At 36.5% G+C, this 21,162-nt stretch overlaps 1 protein-coding gene across 2 annotated transcripts; it reads right to left on the reverse strand.

Annotated features, from left to right (window-relative positions):
- Positions 1-317: 317 nt before the first annotated feature.
- On the reverse strand, positions 318-18,052 carry LOC115974224. 2 transcript variants are annotated; one of them, XM_031094468.1, is made up of 16 exons: positions 17,698-18,052; positions 16,348-16,751; positions 15,968-16,193; positions 15,620-15,865; positions 15,418-15,533; positions 14,517-14,615; positions 14,309-14,396; positions 13,434-13,663; positions 11,616-11,800; positions 11,179-11,378; positions 3,836-4,168; positions 3,619-3,720; positions 3,086-3,383; positions 2,197-2,345; positions 1,841-2,125; positions 318-839 (listed from the first exon to the last, which is right to left on the reverse strand). In XM_031094468.1, the coding sequence occupies exons 2-16, from the start codon at positions 16,644-16,646 to the stop codon at positions 630-632; spliced, it is 3,066 nt and encodes a 1,021-aa protein (XP_030950328.1). In that variant the 5' UTR covers positions 16,647-16,751; positions 17,698-18,052; the 3' UTR covers positions 318-629. The 2 variants fall into 2 exon arrangements, with proteins under 2 accessions (XP_030950328.1, XP_030950329.1); XM_031094469.1 differs by lacking the exon at positions 16,348-16,751 and having other exon boundaries at positions 17,698-18,051.
- Between the last annotated feature and the right edge of the window lie 3,110 nt (positions 18,053-21,162).

The following is a 21,162-nucleotide window of genomic DNA, read 5'->3' on the forward strand; positions in this document are numbered from 1 at the left end:
TCATTATTATAATTTTTTTTCTCACACCTCTTTTTCTCACCAAGCTCTCTCTCTCTATGAAGATGATAATAAAAAAAGAATGAAAATGATTATTAAAATAAAATAAAATAAAATAAAATGTAAAATAGGTAATCTAATGTAAGTTTTTTCTTTTTTTTTTAAAGGTTGTGTAGAATAGAAAAAGTAGAATACAATTTATGTGGCAAACGAAAATATCGGACATCTATTTTATATGAAAGCAACCAGATCTTTCCAATGTTAGCCTTCAAGGGCATTCACAATACCAAGTCCTGACCAATTTTTAAAATAAAATAAAATAATTTAAAAGCAACCTGTGATCTTAATAACCATCGCATATTTTACTATACAACAATCTAGAAAGAAACCTATTTAGTAAATACTAAATACTAGTTAGCTAGACACCTAATCTGAGTCCTAAGAACACTTGGGGTCCATGTGAGACAGATCTAATAGCACTTAGCGCCCTATATATAGGCAGCAGACAGCTGGAAAATAGAACCTCAAGAAGTATAACATTAAATTTTTCTTTTTCCTCTTTTTTTGATTTTTTTTTTTTTTTTTCCATTGCTTCCTAGGACTACATTAATATTACAATTGAGAAGCACAGGTCACTGATTGACTGACCCATTACTTGATCCAATATCAGATTTATCAGTTTTCTGTATAACAAATTGATCAACAATCTTAACAGTATGAAGTGGGTCTTGATGAGTAGCAGCTGCACTCCATTTGCTGGGGAACTTATTAAGGTGGCTAAACTGCCGAGGTTCTTTTGACTCCGCTTCCCAATCAGGGTCCAGCTTCCATTCCTTTGGGACCTGCTTGTCAAAAAAGCGTTTGTAATAAGGGTTAGACAACTTCCAAGTGTTCCCGAGAATGTGTAGTCGTTGCATTCGACAGTATTAATATTGAACTATAAAATATTCAGTAATATAATGTTTCTTTACAAAGTGTTCTTCAAACTTCAATTTCTCAATTATCATCACAAATATGTCCAGCTTGGAAGTCTTACAAACCAATTTTTTTTTAACGTAGAGAACCTTTCTAAAAAAAGCCCTTTGGACTTGCTTCTAGCCAGTAAAACCTACGAACAATTGACCCCACCCACTAGAACCAGTTGTCAGGTAATTCAAGGGCAATCATCCCTGCAGGCTAAGCAGTTTCTGCTCATGCTCAGGGGCCGGGACTTACAAAACAATTTTAAAAGGAAACCACTCTCTAGTTTAAGATCCATTGACATCACTTGACACATTTTGATTCACTTGATTGGTTAATTTCTCTAAAATCACAGAATATGCTGATAATGGATGTCTTGCTGATTGCTGTAAGATGCTAAGCTCTAAGGGCAATTATAATTATCTTACTCAGTCAAAACATGAATGCCATAACATTGTTTTAAAATAGAAGACAAGAAGTTTGCTTATAAATTGCAAGAGCTATCCTTCTACTTTAATAAGAACAGTTTTTGGGCTAATCATAACAAAAAGCGGGATAGTAGCTTAGTTTATTAAAAGAAAATTAATATAAGAATAAAGGGGAGAGGCAGGTCTTATAAGGTCCACAATCAGGTACACTAGATGAAAAGCCCTAACCATTATCACCTAATTATTAGCTCTAGACCTTGGTTCCTACATCAAGCACAGGGCTGACTGTAAGAAAGACTTCATCAGGTAGAGCAAGTAGAAAATAACATTGTAATGCTGGTGATCTGGAATATAATGCAATTCCAATCCTAGTTCATTGGAGGGAGTGGGGAATAAAGTAACGAGTCAGTGGAGAAAAAAATCATCACATCAAAGGTACTTAATGATTTACTCACCTTATCAACAGCAAGGGTGAAAACTTCAAGATCACCATCAGACTTGATATGGAAACGAGTGAATGCTTTATAATTTGCAATTCTTAAAGAGGAGAAGGCTTCATCGAAGTGTATGTGAAGCCAGTTTATGCAGATGTATAAGTAGCTTCCAAACACCAAGGAAACCACAGGGGTTGAGAAGACCCAAAAGTAAAGGAAGACTGAAGCATAGTATACATAAGCACCGGCTCGAGAGAGTGAGTCTATTCCATTCTTGCATAGGTTGCTCCGTGTTACAGCCATGACCTAATTATACTTCTCCATTAATATAGATGAATATGAAGCACATTTCGGGAACACGCAAAAGATTCTCTTACCTCTGGAATATCAAATGCAGACATGAGATACTTGATACATGCTGGATAAAGGCCATAGGTCCATTGTTCTATACGAGCTCGAAGGCCAGTTGGATCTGGAAAGTGCTCACTTTCCACCGTGCGGTACCACTGATATAAAGTGTGATAACCTGGGATGAAAAAAAATTTGATATTATCAACACGTTAAACCACATCAGTCACTGTAATTCTCAATCATAACACTGTTTTTGTTACTATTGTTGTACCAATAATTAAATTTAAATAGCCAAACTAAAATTTCTATTTCATTAAATTTGTCAAGAGTTTCAATTTCATCCTTCAACTTTCTATAAAGGTCTCTCAATATTAATTGTCAATTTCATTGCTCAACTTCAAAATCAAGTCAATTTTATCCTCAAAAAGTTGACTAACGATAAAATTGACTTGGTTTTGAAAGTTGAGGAACAAAATTGAAACTACCCCCATTGTTGGAGGACCAAACATGTAGTGAGTAAAAAAAAATTGAAATCTAGATTCTTGCAGTCATGACACAAATGTCAAGCTCCAAACTTGTCATATGCATAGGAATCCATATCATACAAATAATGATAAGCCAATGAGCTCTAACTTAACCAGCAGCTCCTCTGACCATAAGAATGGGTGAAGGATAAGGTCATCCGTCATTGGTTCAAGACCCACTAGGTAGGTGTGTAAATTACTAAGAAGAAAACTAATAATGATATTAATATAATAAACTTTCCTCATCTCCATACAGAACATATAAAATTAATAATGAATTTTGCTGCTGCTTGTAATATAAGCTGGAAATGCTTCTAGACCTTACCAAAAAAATATATATATGAAACAAGCAAATTTCTAAGTAACACATGACAGGAAAAAAAAAAGTCACCTGAGGTTGCTAGTAGTTTATGCTGGACACACGTCTCAACACCCAGTTCCAACAGCAACATAAGAATTAAAGCTGAAGCCAAGTGAGCAGAAACATGAAGAACTCCGATTATTACCCTTTTCTTCCGAGACACTTTGGGGGGTACAAATGTGATTGCTACAATTAGCAATAGCAGAGCACCTGCTAAAGATACATAAGAATGTTCCAGCATGTATATAAAAGCACTCCACACTGTGCCAATGAAGCTCCTCAAGTGACCTGAAAATGAACGCTCTTGCAAGATGTGATCGAGCTTGCACTAGAAAAAGAGAAAAAAAATGTCACCTCTCAGTAACACAGTAAAATTTGCCATGTTATAAGCAACTAAATTAACTGCTTGCACACAAGGAGGGAGACGAGAAAGCCAACAAGGTACAAGCTCTTTCAAGAGAGATTGTGTGGGGGGAGAAAATTCCGTACTCATCTCTGTTCAAAGATGCTATCTAGATAACTACCATAGATGAATATACACACAGAACTTAACAGAAACCCACCTGTGGGAACATAGAAAAGACCAATATAAAGTATATAATGCCACCAATAAAATCAAATTGCCAATTCTTCTTCCGAAACTTCAAAATATTTCCCAGTGCAATCTGCATAAAAATAAGAAATATATTAGTGCACCAACAATTAAAAGGAGAATGATAAAATTTTGAACTTGGTCTTATCCAGGAAATGAAAGCACAAAAAAATATGTTCCACATTTACCCTGCTTGAATCGACATACGAAGGATATGCAGCCTTGCACTCATAAGAAACTCCTTGAAATTTTTTAAATTTACTAAAAACATGAGTGGGATGCAGAAATGCCCCACCACAACCATTTACTAGTAGGTGTGGCACATGAACTGGCCCATCTGATTTAACAGAGGAATGGCGCATATAGTGATGCAGGTCCCCAGCCATTCGAAGCTTGCACCTTCCTTTCAAATAATCAGATATCAGGTGCGAGATATTCTTCCCAGACACATCATCCCAATACCAATCAATAAGCCAACTTGGTTCATGTGTCATAATGATCACAGAGTCCTCATCACCAACCTTGATCAAACAAGGTGAGTAAACAATGTTAGGGTCAACCAGGAAAAATGTTTATATAAGTAAAAAAATTATCAGCATAGAATATATGGACATGGACACAAGTGTCATCTTTAAAAAAAGATTGTGTCGAACATGACAATTTCCATATAAATCTCAACATATGGACCAGGCTATGTATCTGTGTTCTGACCATTGATAATAATAAACATGTATAATCACATATATTTGATTACCAATTTCTGTGCATAAGCACAATCATTTGTACGGCAATTTGAACAGTGATCATGCATTAGTTTCTTAAAAATTTTGCATAACACTTAAAACTTTTCTTGAGTATTTATTATTGTCCAGGCAAACCCTGAACAGGGGTTGACATGAGCACCATGTCCAGCAAGCAAGATTTCAATATGAAACTGTCCAAGGCATCATAGCAGATAAGTAAATGCCTATTGAGTGCACACAGAGGATAGAAGCAATCTACGCCATTTAGTAAAAGAAGTGCTTTCCACTGAAAAGCTCTGGTTAAGTCCCTTATTACATAAGGCATCACAAGCGCCTTGCCTTCTGCCAGAAAGCAAATGCAGAAAGAAAATATGGAGCAGGCCATGATAAAATTACTTCAAAGGTGGACAGTTCAAAAGGGAAAAGTCACAAGCAGAAAGAGCATTAACATTGGAACACTCAATGATGCAGGAAGCACAAGCAAAGATTCATTTTAATTTAAACTTATTTAATTTTGCAAATCAATTGTATTTTATTCCAGGCCCTAGTGGTTGATTGGGTTTATTAGTATTTTGTTTAAAGTCAAAGTTATTTTTTGTAATTCAATAATTGAGAGATCCCAAGTTATTTAGTATTAGAATTTCCTACTTCAATTAAAATTAGGGTTTAGTAGTCTTATAAACAAAGTATTGTACTCCTTTGGTGGAGGGGGTTATTTTGATTAATAAAATTTCTATTGAAATTTTCCCAATGGTCTGGAGCCCACTCAAACCAATCCTAAGTGCTGACTCCTAGAGGCTTTCTCTTGCTTTGTGCTGATTCAAGGCAAACCTAAGTGTTGACTCCAAGGTTATCTATCCTTTATTTTCCTGTTATTCTATTTTTGTGTCACAATCTTATGCTTTGTCCCATGTCGCTCAAATATTATGATAAAGTGGAAACACAAGGATGTACACTAGTTAGTAGTAGCATCATAAAATTACATGACTTCCGGATATATATAAAATTAGCTATTTCAAAATGAGAAAAAGGATTTGGTCGTGCATAAATACCAATGCCTGCACCAATTGAGACTCTGCACCAGTTTGAGGCCTGGTGGTTGACAGACCTCATAATCACGGCGGTGCAAAAATTAAAGGCAAAGTAACCACAGGTATTCCCAAAAGAGAAGCCTCAACTTCCTATGCGTCAGTGGTGACGGGGAAACGGAAAAACACCCGGGGCGGAGGAGATGAAGGAAAGAAGAAATCTGCATTGGTTGGGGCGAAGCTTTTGTCAGATCTCAACCGAGATAACTGTGATTCCTGCAAGGTAAGTACTCTAGGACAGAGGGAGCTTCTCAGGGCGAAGATTTTATCAACGTTAAGAAATTGAAAGTGACGGGTTGAGTTCTGAGCTGTCCTTGGATCTTTTTCTGCGTTTGGAGCGTGGGTTAGATGGGAAATGGGCTATAGTGTGGTCTGAGGTTAATGAAGTGGGCCCAAAACCTTTAAAACCTATAAAGCCCAGTGGACCTAAGTTTATTCCCCCTAGCCCTTTTATTTCAGCTAAGCCTAAATCAGTTTGGATGCCTCGCCAAAGCCCAACGCTGGTAAACCCAGCCCACTGTCAGAGAAGTCTGATCACGATGCCCAAGTACTGGGGTCTCAAGGTCAGAAGCCATTGGAGGTCCCACTTCCGTTAGAGGGACAAGAGGGCGCAAGCTCAAGGGGTGATGAGACGACGACGATGAGTGTTTGTGGTGACCCAGTGACCGGAAAAGAATTGGAGTCCCGTTGTAGCTCAGATATTAAGTTCGACGCCAGCATGGCTTTTTCTGGGTCCACGAGCCCCAGTGTCGAGGTGACTCAAGGTGTTGGTTCTCGGGACTCTGGGTTGGAAATGGCAGGGAGTGAGCCAGTGGTGCTAAATAAATTGTATCCTCTTTCAGACTTGGGTGATGGGACAGAAGCTAAGTTTGGGGAAGGGGAAGCTCATGTAGAAGAGGTGGATTCAGTTGGGGAATATCAGTCAAATTCTGGGCTTCTCATACTACCATGGGAGTCCAGTGGGGTGTTTGACAGTGGTTGTGGCAGTGGAGAGAAAGATAATTGTGTGTTGGATTGTGAACCTTTGTCTCAGTGGGTACCTAATGATCTCAGTGTGGGTTTGCTGGTTCAGGATTCTGTCGAGGAGCGAACACAGGTGACTGAATCTGGTCCACCCTCGGTTTGGGTGTCCAAGTTGATGAAAAAATTCTGTAAAATGGTGGGTTCCCTATTGTGAAACATGAAGCTCAATGTTTGGCTCTTTTTCATATCCTGGAACAGGAATGTCTCAAAGTGAATGACGATGGGGTGTCTAAGCGACCTGCAAACTCAGGGTCACGAGGCCTAAGGGAGCTTAAGGGCCTTATTTCTTTTGTTAATTATGATGGTGTCGCTTCTAAGAGTAGGAGCAGAGCTTCTTCGACTGATTTGGGGGTTGTTTGTAGTTTTAAATGACTCTACGACTTCTTTCTTAGAATGTAAGGGTGCTTAACAATCCCCGGAAGAGAGAGGTTTGTATGAATCTTTTAAAAGAGTGGAAGTGTGATATTGTTTGTTTTCAAGAAATGAAAGTATCTTCTATTGACATTGCTTTCGTTCGGAGTTTATGGGGTAGTCCTTACATTGATTGGGCTGTTTTGGATGCCGTGTAGTCTTCGGGTGGGGTCTTGTTGATTTGGGATAAGAGGGTTTTTGACAAGTTGGATGTTATTGCTGGACAATTTTCTGTCAGTGTTTATTGAGAGGAGTGGGAGATGACTTTGTTTGGGTTTGTACAGGTGTGTATGGCCCTAATGACAATGGACAGCGGTCTACTTTGTGGGAGGAATTATCTTAGGTGCATGCTAGGTGGCCCATGGCATGGTGTCTAGTAGGTGATTTTAATATTATCAAATACCCAAGTGAGAGGCTTGGCTGTGAGTCTTTTAGCCCTACTATGTTTGCATTCTCGAATTTTATAGAGAATAATTCTTTAGTTGATTTACCTTTAGAGGGGGCCTCCTTCACTTGGTTTAAAGATTCTGGTCTTCCCTCTATGTCAAGAATTGACAGAGCTTTGGTTTCTCTTGATTGGGAGAAGCACTTTGAGAATGTATCCCAACAGGTGCTTCCTCGTGTTCTTTCAGACCAATGCCCTCTTCTGTTGGAAGCTGGAGTTGTTTGTCGTGGTCGAAGTGCCTTTAAATTTAAAAACATGTGGTTGAAAACTGAGGGTTTTGTTGATAGAGTTAAGCAATGGTGGGATGGTTATAGATTTGAGGGCTCTCCAAGTTTCATCTTGGCTCAAAAATTGAAGGCTCTGAAAGCAGACTTAAAAAAGTGGAACAAGGAGGAGTTTGGTGATTTGGCTTTTAGAAAGAAGAACAAGCTGACTGAGTTGCTGGGTTTAGATGCAAGAAAGGAGTTAGTGGGTCTTTCAAATGAGGAACAGATTCGGCGTCTTCAACTCAAAGGAGACATAGAACAGTTGGCTTCTCTTGAGGAGACTTCCTAGAGGCAAAAGTCTCAGGCCTTGTTTGTAAAGGAGGGCGATAATAATACTCGGTTTTTTCATAGATTAGCAAACTCTCATAGAAAGGCTAATCAAATTAAAAGGATTGAGGTGGATAGTGTTCTTTATGAGGATGAGTCTGATGTGCGCTCTCAGATAGTTCTCTTTTATCAAGGGTTGTATAAGGAAACCAAGGTGGGGCGTCCTACTATGGATGGGTTAGATTTTGATTGTATTGAAGAGGATGAGCGGTTATCCTTAGAGAAGGAGTTCACAAAGGAGGAAGTCATCCAAGTATTAAGGGAGATGGAGGGTGATAAAGCCCCTAGTCATGAATCCTGATGGTTTCACCATAGCTTTCTTTCAGAAATGTTGGAGGGTTGTAGAAAAGGATGTAATGGATTTTTTTGATAATTTTCATCAGCACTTTGTGTTTAAGCAGTCTATGAATGCTTCTTTCCTCACTTTAATTCCTAAGAAGTGTAATGCCGTTAACATCAAGGACTTTTGCCCCATTAGTTTGGTGGGTAGTGTGTACAAGCTGCTGTCCAAGGTGTTGGCTAACAAGTTGAGGGTGGTTTTGGATAAGTTCATCTCTGAGACTCAAAATTCGTTTGTTGGCGGAAGGCAGATTATGGATTCAGTGCTTATTGCAAATGAATGCCTGGATAGCAAGTTGAAGAGCAGAATTCTGAGTGTGGCTTGCAAGCTGGATATTGAAAAAGCTTACGACCACGTGAACTGGGAGGCCTTGTTTTATTTGTTGGACCGGATGGGTTTTAGGTTGAAATGGAAGGGGTGGGTTAAGGCTTGCATTTCGTCTGTCCGTTTTTCAGTCCTAGTTAATGGTTCCCCTAAAGGTTTTTTTGGTAGCTCTGTGGGTTGAGACAAAGGGACCCACTATCCCCGCTTTTGTTTCTTTCGGTAATGGAGGTTTTAAGTAGACTCTTAAAGAAGACAAAGGAATGTAATCTTATTCGAGGTTTTCATGTGGGAGTTGGGAACTCTGTTGGTGTGAGTATTTCCCATCTGTTATTTGCTGATAACACTATCTTATTCTGTAATGCCTCTAGGAAACAGATGTTGTCCATAAGGTTGGTGGTCTTGTTTTCAGGCTTTTACGGGTTTGAAGGTCAATGTAGGGAAAAGTGAGATTGTCCCTGTTGGAGAGGTGAATAATCTAGATGCTCTGGCTAATATTCTCCATTATAAAGTGGGCAGTTTGCCTATGAAATATTTGGGGATGTCATTGGGAACTTCTTTTAAGACAGCCTCGATTTGGAATCCTATTTTGGAAAAAACGCAGAACAAGCTTTCTGGGTGGAAGCGTCTCTATTTATCTAAGGGTGGTAGGCTCATGTTACTAAAGAGTACTCTCTCAAGCCTCCCAATGTACTTTTTATCTCTTTTTACTACTCCTAAAACTGTGGCGGCTAGATTGGAAAGTATTCAAAGGAATTTCCTTTGAGGGTCTTCTGAGGGGTGTTTCAAATATCCTTTGATGGCTTGCGAAAAGATGTTTTTACCCGTTGAGACGGGTGGTTTGGGGATAAGAAGTGTGGTGTCTTTTAATCAAGCTCTTTTAGGGAAATGGCTGTGGAGATATGGTCTTGAAGTTTCCCATCTTTGGCGGCGAGCTATCTTCTCTAAATATGGTGAGGGTCAAGGGGGGTGGAGGACTAATGTTTACAGGTTGTCTCATGGGTGTGGTGAAGCATTAATGAAGGGTGGGAGAGCTTTCCTAAGCATCTGTCGTTTGCAATGGGTAAAGGCACTCATATTCGCTTCTAGCATGATAGGTGGATTGGTGACAATACTCTAAAAGATCTCTATCCTGAGCTCTATGTGTGTTCAGCGGTTAAAGATGCTTGTATATCTGAGGTTTTGTGGATTCCAAAAGGGAGTACTATTAGAGTGTGGAATTTAAGGTTTTATAGAGCTTTTGAAGATTGGGAGTTGGCTGCATCATATTCTCTCCTTCAGCTTATCCAAACCTGTATTTCTCGGGGTAATAGGAGAGATACTCTTTACTAGCGGCTTAAAGGGGATGGTAAGTTTGACACTCAATCTTACTATCATGCGATCCGAGGTGCTTTGAACTCTATGTTTCCTTGGAAGGGTGTTTGGAAACCAAAGATTCCTAAATGTGTAGCGTTCTTTCTGTGGACTGCTGCACATGGTCGGATCCTCACTTTGGATAATCTAATGCTTAAGGGTAGGCCTTTGGCTAATAGGTGTTGTATGTGTTGCTGTGATGGGGAGTCGGTTAACCACCTTCTTCTTCATTGTCCTTTTACCCATTCCCTATGGACGTTTATGCTTCAGACCTTTGGTATTCTTTGGGTTATGTTAGGATCGGTGGCGGGTTTGTTATCTTGGTACCACCAGTGGCTTGGGAAGCATAACTCGGACATTTGGAACTTGGTTCCGGGGTGCTTAATGTGGATTGTGTGGTTGGAACAAAATCGTCAATCCTTTGAGGACAAAGAGAAGACGTTGGATGAGTTAAAGCTTCTATGCCACCGTAGTCTTTTGGAGTGGTCTCAGTGTTGGGGTTTTATTGATTGTTCTTCTCTCTCTGAGTTTTTGTCCTCCCTTAGTTTAGTTTCCTGACTTCCCTCTGTTTGTTGTGTTGTTTGTTTCTTTTTTTCTAGTTGTTCATCATCATGAACTTGTATTCCTCTTTTTTCTATCATTTATAAAGGTTTTCTGATTACCTATAAAAAAAAAAATAAAAAAAAAATAAAAAAAACACTAACTTCAAAAGTGTAAAGGTGAGTAGTCTGACACAAGCAGCCATTTCAAGAATATAAACCCAAAAGGCGGTAATCCTTCTACTTTTTTAATAATTTTTGGCCCCAAAAGGGATTGGGGGGGGGGGGGGGTGGTTGACCAATAATATAGACATCTCAAAGCAAATATATTTAGACCCACATTGCAAGATTAAGTGTTTCACTATCCACTATAGTTAATCTGTTAGTGGGTGACAGCAGGCATGTCTTGACACAATGACAAAAGTCCGATATGCACTCCATATAGTGCTTGTCAAAATGTGTAACGGACACGTTATAATATGCCCATCTCTAAAAAATTTATTATAGGCATCAGATTCAACCCAACAAGATTGAGACAATAACAAGGGGACCATGGAAACAACTCTCATGCAGTAAGAATCCATCTGGTTAGATTGCTGGTGCACCACCAATCTCATCCACTTGTGATATTTTCAGAAAAGTATTAAAATAGCAAAAAATGAAAAGAAGAAATACCTTGTTCTTTACTACTTCTGAAAAGAATTTGAATTGGTATACATCAATATCACCAAGGAGTGCTAGATCAAGACCAAATACCCACCACCTTTTAGGGAGTTGCAAAGCAAAATAACTCTTCTTTTGAGGCATAAACCACCCGCCCAACCAGCTTTTATGACATATATACCTTATAAAGGTATTAAGACCATCAAACCAATCTGCATTCAAAAAGAGAAAATTATTTCACTATAGTGACAATCTAGATGGTTACAAAGTTTAAGGGCTTCTCAATGAGGAAAATCAAGGTCTAAAAAGCTGATACTAGTTCATGTTATCAAATAAATGCAGTAATAAATTCATAAATGAAAACAACAAAATCAGTTCCAAAAACTTTTCTCTTTTGTGGAGGAACAAAAGTAAATCATAAAAGGCTCAGACTTAGAATTTATACAAACCATGGTTTCCAGGAATAACAAAACACTGAGGTCCATCATATTGCTTCAGTTCAGACACCCCACAAGGTACCTCAGGCTTGTTTACAGCTACGTGCTCTGGCTTATACCACAGAGGGGGCTGGAGAGCATACTCAAAAGGACGGAAGAAGCGCCTTTCATATGTGAATGCTGACGGATTAGGGTACCTATAATAGAACCAGACAATATGATATTCAACTTTGTTTTTTTTATATAATTAGAACTCACACAACAATACGGAATGAACATGCCCTACAGGGAAGGAGATGTCATTTAGAGATACTTGAGTGTGAATGTGAATAGTTTAGCATATAATAATTAATTCTTCTCCTACCCTTGCTATAGATTTTTTTTTCCCCTTCTTTTTTTCAAACTCAATCATTGACAATTAAACACTTAGCACCAATACAAATTAGAGTGCTCTTAAGCAACACCTTCCCCCCCCCCCCCCCAAAAAAAAAAAAAATCAATTTGAAGCAATTGTCATAAATTGTCTACTTACATGTCAAATGCTGAAAGCAAAGTTACAATAAGGGTGATCCTAAAATTACCAGAATATGTGGTCTGCAACATGCTAAGCAAGTAACCATTGAGTCCATTCCAAGAAATTCTAACATAACAGGAACAGCCAGCATGGAGTTGCGCTCTAAAGAGAACAAACCTTAAATCCAGCACACTTATAAATTGATGCCAAAGTGGTTGGCACTACAAAGTAGGCAGAGGCAGTGGTGGCAAAAGGGAGTTGATGTGGCAGTTAAGAGGTGGTGTACAGACATATGATAAAGGCAATAGGGCCAGAGTGGTATGGCTGATACTATTATGGTGAGTTGAAACATGTAACAATGGTGGTAGTGGTGTTGAAGATTGTTCTTTTAGGTCTAGTTACTTTCAGAGTTGGAATTTCAATAATGTTGTGTTTGCATGAGAGATTTTTATGTAGGATTTTACTCGGTTGCAATTTTGTAATTTCCAACATTGATTTCCCTTGTTTACTTTAACAATAGAGTGAACTTGGTTTTCAAATATACATAGCCCAAGTTCAAATTCCATGGAGGAATGTACAAAGCCCCAAAAGAAAAAATCGTGGAAGAAGCTGTCATTGTACAAATTTCTACCACCATTATTATCTCAAACAACCCACCATTGCTTTTCACATCATTACCACTGTTGTTGCTAATAACAATACAATCAGCACCACTGTCAATGCTACCACCATCATGTGTCGCTACCTACGCCACTTGCCATAACATCCACCACCATACTACCGTCATCACCAAATCATTGCCACTATCATTACCATCATCATTGAAAAGATTATACTACTCTAATTTCTAAATTCTTAATTGTAACTGTCTAAACAATAGAGATTTAGATTAATGGGATTAAAATTCCCATCAATTTGAATCCCTTCAATTTGGAAATTCTAAGAATTTCTCAAATTCTTCATCCAATCACAACCTTTAAGATCAATTCAGCTCCCAACATAGACATTAAGGTATCCAATTTTGAAATTAAAAATTAAAAATAAAATAAAGTTCAACAATCACAATCATTTGGAATTTTCATTTTCAGTATTCTTTTTTAGTAATAATGACTATAGGATTCAAATTTTCTGATATTCATTGCTTACTTTAACAAATCATCAAGACCAAAAAGGTTACATCAACAGCAAGCATTATATAAATTGGTGTCAACTTTTTTTTAATGAGTATAAATAGGTGTCAATTTATAATTTCCAATAAGCATAATTACATGTAATCACATCATGTTATGAATCATAAGTAAGAGTTTTCAACTCACGCTAGATCTCCTCCAATAAGTAGCAAGTTTCCACGTGGTAGGGTAACTACAGAATCACCTCTAGTGAGACGAATGGAAGGCTGAGCAAGTAGTCGTGCCACAGCATACGATGAGTTCCCACCATCACCAGTATCAGCCATGAAGTCAAACCACATCTCATCCTTTTCACTTAAATGATCATATAGAAGATCGCCTTGTTCTCCTCCATCTTGAACCTTGCTCATTGCTGCCTAATGACCAGAGAAAGGGAAGGATAACAGACATAATTACATAAAGACCAACATTGAGATGGAATAATTATTAATTAAACTCCACTCCTTGATTATCTCATATGAAGGAGTTAACTTGAAACAAGGTTAGCATGTGGTTGGTGAAAAAAAACTACTACAAATAATTAATTAAAACAAGTATATGACTAATCTAGATGGCTATTCTGCAACTCAACACTCAGGAAAAGTACTGAAATTGACTAAAAAAGGAACTTGCCAAATATGCAAAGTTTCTAACATGATATCATATGACTGATTTTTCCCCCATCTCATAAAAATTAAATATGGGAAATTTAAAAAAAAAAAAATATATATATATATATATATAAACTTCTAAATTTAAATAATAAAAAATTATAATGATTGTTAAATTACCAATTGTCCAACTTAAACTATTAGGAAATGTGGAATTTAATCACTTAACCATATTTCTAACAATGATATTACTACTTATGGGTACTTCATTTGATAACATCATATCCTAAAATAGATAAGAATTTTCAAACTTCAAGAGGATATTCACTGAGTAAGAAAACGTGTAACTTAAGAAAAAGACATATTACAGAACCTTAATGTATAAAATAATAAATAAATAAGGTTTTATACCTGCATCATACGCATGTCAAAACGACCAAGAAAGACAGTTACTGATACCAGGAGATCAAAAACAGTCTTGAATAAATCAGCTGATGTCCTGCAACATGTAGTCATCAGCATGGTGAAAACTACAAACTGAAAATCAGCTTCAGCAAACCCCTCCCCGCCCTTCACCCCCACAATGCAGAGGCAGCAGAAGAAAAAAATGAGTGCTTACCCTGAATACCAAGGAACCATATCCAAAAAATCAGGCTTCATTTGCTTCTTCTTGAATTTCTCATATTCTTTAACTGACACAGGATGAGCAAGAGCCCACCTGTTCATTGTAAGACATCAATGAATTATTGAAGCGGAAATGGAGGGAAAAATGAGAGAGAGATGTAAAAGCAAGTATCAAGCATAAGCATTATCTAAACTGATTGTACAACAGAAAAAGGATTGATTTAACATGATAAACCATCTTAAAGTGTTACATCTCTTATCTTTGGATAATTATAAAAATTTCTCTCTTCTACTTCATCCTCAACAGGCCAATCTTAATCTATAATAAGATATTAAAAAAATAATAAATAAAAAAATAAAAAAGGGTGCCTAGTGCACAAAGCTCCCACTTTTGTGGGGTTTGGAAGATGTCATGGTAGGTAGCCTTACCCTCAATTTGTTTTGGAGAGGTTGATTCCCACTTTAATAAGATACTCAAGAAGGATACAAAATTTATCTATCATGCTACCCAAAACCTAGCTACAATACTTTATAAGCCAAGATTGTAGCTGGATATCCACTCTACGACCAGTAACACAATAACATCAATTCACACAGCAATTACTTACATAGTCCCTCCCCGTCAAAACAACAAAAGGCCAATGATACCTTCACATTAATCAACTATATACAACCTTCATTGGATAATTAGGACAGAAGGTTAACAACATAAAAGAAGAGAAAGAAAGTACTCAGTTCATACATTCCTATTAGTGAGAATCCAATTGCAGAAATAGAGACAGAAGAGAACCCTTGACATCAAAACCTATACTTTAAAACAAGAAATCCTACTGATGTCAAGAGAGAACAACCAACAACAGTAAAATAATAAAATCAACTGCACATTTGCTACTCACCCTGTTGACCTTTCCACTACATAATTGGCAATGTAAAGACCTATAAATGTAGCCCATAGTGAGTATATGGGAGATATTCCATCCGATGAACCCACACATGAGCCATTGCAAGCTAACTGAGAAATGGAAGGGAAAAAAATTACAAACGAAAAATGGGGAGAAAAGGTTTTGCATAAAAACTTATAGTGGATGCTAAATGTACCTCGCCATAGATAACCCATTTGGACAAAAGTGGATAATCACTTGCTGAACCAACTGGAGCAAACCAAGATGAGCAGACCTGGTCTTTCAACTCATTCATACGGAGGAACTTTGCAAGCCATGTGTTTCGCTCTTGTTTTTTCCAAAAAGCAAACCAATTAGAGTTTTTCCGTTCAAGCGGTCTCTCTCTCAAAATAGCACGGTTGCCGCAATGACTATAAAAAACACAGCAGGCTATACTAAGAACCTGAACCAAAAGTAAGGGCATAAACATGATATTCAGGGTTTATATGTAATGGCATAACCAGCAATGTGACACAGAGGTACCAAAAGCATCATCACAACTTACAGCACAATTTTGAAGAATGGTCAAGATCTCTGGTCTCTTTCCAGCCACACGTGAAACAAGGCCAATGTACCAAAGACCATAAAAGATAATATGGAATACAATAAGAAACAAAATAGAAGAGACAAATATTGTTAAAAACATTGACAGATTCATCCTCATATCCACTCCCATTGACTGAAAACTAGGAAGATGATACACAGCTGCTACTAAAATCCAGGCTATGTACCTGCAGAAGTAAATTTCCAAAGATTACTAACACCACTAGATTTTATAGTTCACCGTACTAGAAAAGTGACAGAAATACATAAATATTAAACACATGTGTGCATCTGAGTATGAGAAGCAAACTCAGTAGCATAGGAGAGGAGCAAACTACTTACCACCGACTGAAATTAGAATAGCTTGGTTTAATAGTCTTCCCTATAAATGGAGATGAAAAGAAATAGAAGAAACCAAGCAAACAGCCATACATAGACCACCATTTAATATTGTTGTCCAACTTCTCTACAAGAGTATGGATGTTATCAGATGAGATAAAAAACAGGCAACCTATAACAACAGCAATTATAGCATGCCGTGAATGTTCATGTGGGTACGGATATGCCGGAGTAAAAATTGTTCTAACTCTCTCCATTTTGAGTGTCTCCAGTAAACCAACAGAATGCTTATCAGAACCCATTAAACAGCCTTGCACTTATTCGGATCACTTCACTTGATTCAAAGCCTTGCAAATAAAACTCTCTCTGGGATTTCCAAAACCACCATAGAAACAAGTTCCAGAATCCTGAGCACATATTCATATTATTAAAAATATATATATTAAATAACTTGAATGGATTACATTCATTGACAAGGCCACACATATAAATACACAGGACAGGAGACAAGTTCAGCAAATTGCATGTGTAAAAGAAAATGACATATCAATCACTACATTCTAATCAGGCTGATGGCCCTCCTAGTTGAGGTAGATACGAGCATGTAAAAGCAGACCCTCATCCCTCCAACATTAAGACCCAACATTTCCTCAACATTGTGATCTAACAATTTTTTTTTTTTTGAATTAAAAATAAAATAAAAGATAAAAATCCTGTGCTTGCCAACGAGTTATAGCTCAACTCGCACTTCCTTCTCCCATAACAATGGGTTGGACGGTGAGGTCATGAGTACAAAAAACATTAGACGCAAAATGAATTTTCAAGAATTAGCATTAGTGATTATTTCCATCAATTAATCTCATCAACTTCAATTCAAAAAAAATTAAGTCTAAGCAAACAGTGAATACTGATTGGAATTCACAATTATCTCGAGTAAAACAAAAAACCACCAGTTCCATAATATGGTTCTCCAACTTATTAAAACCAATTATTAAACAATAAATGCAATGTCCACAATACTTCAAATTAAAATCAAAAAGCACACCACAACACAAAAGAGACCATACATACTAACTACTTACATATATACACACACATACATTTTACATTATATATAGTCATTTTTATCTAAATTTGCGCAGTTCTTCTACGTTGAAATAACGAATTCAAATCAGTCACACAAAAAAAAAAAAAAAAAAATCAAACAAGTACAAACCCTAACACAACTCTTAACCGCGAAGTAACCGCCACAAACACAAACACAGAGAGAGACACGTACAGTTAATTGAAGAATTATAAAGCACAAGAACATAAAAGCAAAATTACAAAGAAAGAAAGAGAAAGAGATTGTACCTGAAAGAGAGAGCGGTGATGAGAGAATACAGAGAGTGAAGGAAGAGAATAATAACACAACATGTGCTAGCAGAAATTTATGTAATTATTATAAGAAAGAAATAAGGGGTTGCGGTACGCTATGTTATCTAATGTTGTAAAAGAGCGACTTGGTATCTGAGAATGTTTTTGAGGAACATGGGCACATTGCAATGGCATATTCTTTTTTTTCTTTTCTTTTTTTTCAAACTCTTGCCTATAACCACCCCCTCTCTTTTACAGGAAAAATTAAAAAAAATTATTATTGTTTATTTATAACGATATTGACGTGTCAGAATTTAGAATTACATGGATCTGTGGAGATTGGGAAGGAAAGAAAGGTTTATGTTTTGTTTTTTGTTTTTTTTTTTTTTTTGGGTTTATTCAAAGTTTGAAACCCAAGTTAATGTTGTTGAGGCGGTTCGTCTACGACACGTAAGAGTGGCCTCGGGCTTTTTCTTCAATGAATACCCAACCTACTTGTATTCATTGAATTCTTGACTTTTGACTTTGAGCCCAATTTGGACAATAAGTTTACTTTTTTATTAATGAAAAGGTAAATTATTGTGCCAAATAATAAGGGAAATACTTATTATAGATACTCTCAATAATATTCTTTCTTCTCATATTTATGATGGACTCATTATAAATTTAATGAGTGAACTTCATCATAAATATGAGAAAGTAAGCATCATTTAACATGTTTAGTCCTTAAGAATTACTCTACGATTAAAATGTAAATTGTATTATCTAAGTTTGGTTGAAATTTATTTTATTATTTAACTTTACTTTCATTTAATTAGATCTTTTAAGTTTCAAATTTATTCAATTCAGTCCTTTTGTCCAATTGTCCTTAGAAAAATATTATTTTCACATGAAAAAAAAAAATCTATATAATTAATTTTTTTTAAATCTTATAAATTTTTTATGTAAGAATTTTTATTCAAATTTTTTTTTTCATTAGTTAATTGCATCCTTAATGGCAAATTTTTTTTTTTTAAACAAATTTGGACAAAATGCCTGAATTAAATTAATTTAAAATTTAGACGATTCAATTGAATAAAAGTAAGGTTAGAAAACTGAAATGAATTTTAATCAAATTTAGATGGTACAATTTATATTTTAGCCTAATAATATCACTGTGTTTTTGGAGGTTACTGGAAGTCTGAAACAGATTTTATAGGGGAGAATCAGATTTGAGAATCATGTCATGTTCAAAAAACAAGAAACATGAAGAATGTATTTATCAAAAAAAAAAAACGTGTGGGATAGAAAGTCAACTACAACGGCGATGGTTTGACGGGTTAGGCTGTGAAGATTGCTGAGGTTACTAAGCCCAAATAGGATTAAGGTGGCCCGTGGAGGAGGATTAAAACTTAAAATACTGGCAAGCCCAGTAAATGCCAACAGATCGGAATAAAAGAGAGGCCCAGTCAGAGCTCAATTTTTCTTTTAAGAATATATTGACAAGGATAGAGAGAAAGGGGTATAAAACCACCACGCATTTTTAGAATGATAGTCATTTCACAAGTGTAATTCATAGTTTAGCCAAAAAATAAAATTTGGATCTTTGTTCCCTTCCTCTAATGTTACTGCATAAGACTTTGAAAGCCACATTTTTTCATGCCATCATTATAATATAAATTTTTAATTTGCTTTAGAGCTGCAAATAGTGTCAAACTATATTAGTTTAAACTTCAAACCAGTTAGCTTGCCCTTTTTTTTTTATCAACTAACCTAACACCAAAAAAATTCTAAATAAATAGGTTTGATCTTCTCTAAAAAAAAATTGTAATTAAATTAAGCAATTTAATTTCTATAAAATTCTCTAAATTTTACTCTCTGTTTTTATTAATACTCATTCATCATATACATATCATATATAAAGATAAAAATAAAATTTCTCAAACTTTTTCATACATTGCTTAGGTTAATGATTAGTTACTGGAACCTCCAAAACAATATATAAAAAAATGTAATCCAAATACCTCCAAAGCAGATACTATTTAGGAATTATCATGTAATCCAAATACAATAGCATAGTTATTTGTTATCTTGTAAACAAACATTTATCCATATATGTAAGTATGTTCGAATATATATATATATATATATATATATATATATAAAAGTAGCCGCTTTTAAAATATTTTCAAGAAAGCAAACCAAAACATAAACTCTTATTATTCCTCTCTTTCTTGTGATAGCAGAAGAACCCCTTCCTATTTTTCGTAAACTGAACAAATTGTTCAGATTGATGGAAATGACTCATTTTTGTGTTTTTCTTTCCTACGTGTCTTCAAGATGTTATGTGGTAGTGTAGTTATATTGGTTTCTCAATGCAATTGGTATCCAATTCTCAATAACAGTGAGGTTAGGGCTACGTTTGGTTCGATGTAAATCGAATTCCGAGTGTAAAATGAATGCAGGGGAAAATGAATTCCCGTAAAGAAATTAAAATCCAGGCACTTGGGTGTGCAATGGAAAATATTCCGGAAAACGATTTCCAGTGTTTGGTAACATTCTGAAAATGCTATTTTTCTACAAAATTTTCACATTTTCTTAGCCATTTTCTCAGCTTCGAAACAAATTTTATATAAGAAAATCCACCAACACCAGCACCCATAGAAAATCCACCACTATCCATACAAAACCCACCACCACACAACACAAAAACCACCAAAACACCACCACCAACACCACCACAACAACAACAAAAAAATCAGAGATCAAAGAGAGAAAGATTGAGAGATTGAGGGAAAGAGAGATAGATCGGGAAAGAGAGATTAGTCTTCAGCAGCGGCACGATGCATGGCATGCGGTCAGTTGTCAAGATCGGAGCTTAACCTATTTCGTCAGTGCATGGCTGGCGATCAAAGAGGTGGGTCTTGGGTGTTTGTGGATCAGTGATGAGGGAGGAGTGGATCAGTGATGGCTGGCGATCGGTGATGAGGGAGAGGCACGGCCCAGATGGTGGTGCCGTCTATCTCAAGTTCAAGTGACCTCTCTCTCTCTCTCTCTCTCTCTCTCTCTTGGTTCGGTGCTTTTTTTTTTCTGGAAATGGTTTGAAGGTAAAATAGATCTATAATCAATTTTACACTTCAGCTAGCCACATTTTACACTCAACGGAAATGATTTTCTGTTTGACCAAATTTTTCATGTGCAACCAAACACATGGCAGGATGTAAAATGATTTCTTGAAATGCTTTTCAGGCAAAACAAACGCACCCTAAAATGTCATGACGACATCCTTCAGGTTGGCTAAATATATACTATATTATATATTTAGATATGTAGGTTGTAATTTGTGAGAGATCCTACTTTAATTTGTGAGAGATCCTACTTGAATTTGAATAATGGAAGTTGTAGGTGCCCAATTTGTTACGATCCCAAGACAGTATTGGGCTCGTACGAAAGGAGGCCCTCACAATATCATTTGTAGAGAGT

This window comes from Quercus lobata, chromosome 2, assembly GCF_001633185.2.
Source record: "Quercus lobata isolate SW786 chromosome 2, ValleyOak3.0 Primary Assembly, whole genome shotgun sequence".
Lineage (NCBI taxonomy): Eukaryota > Viridiplantae > Streptophyta > Magnoliopsida > Fagales > Fagaceae > Quercus > Quercus lobata.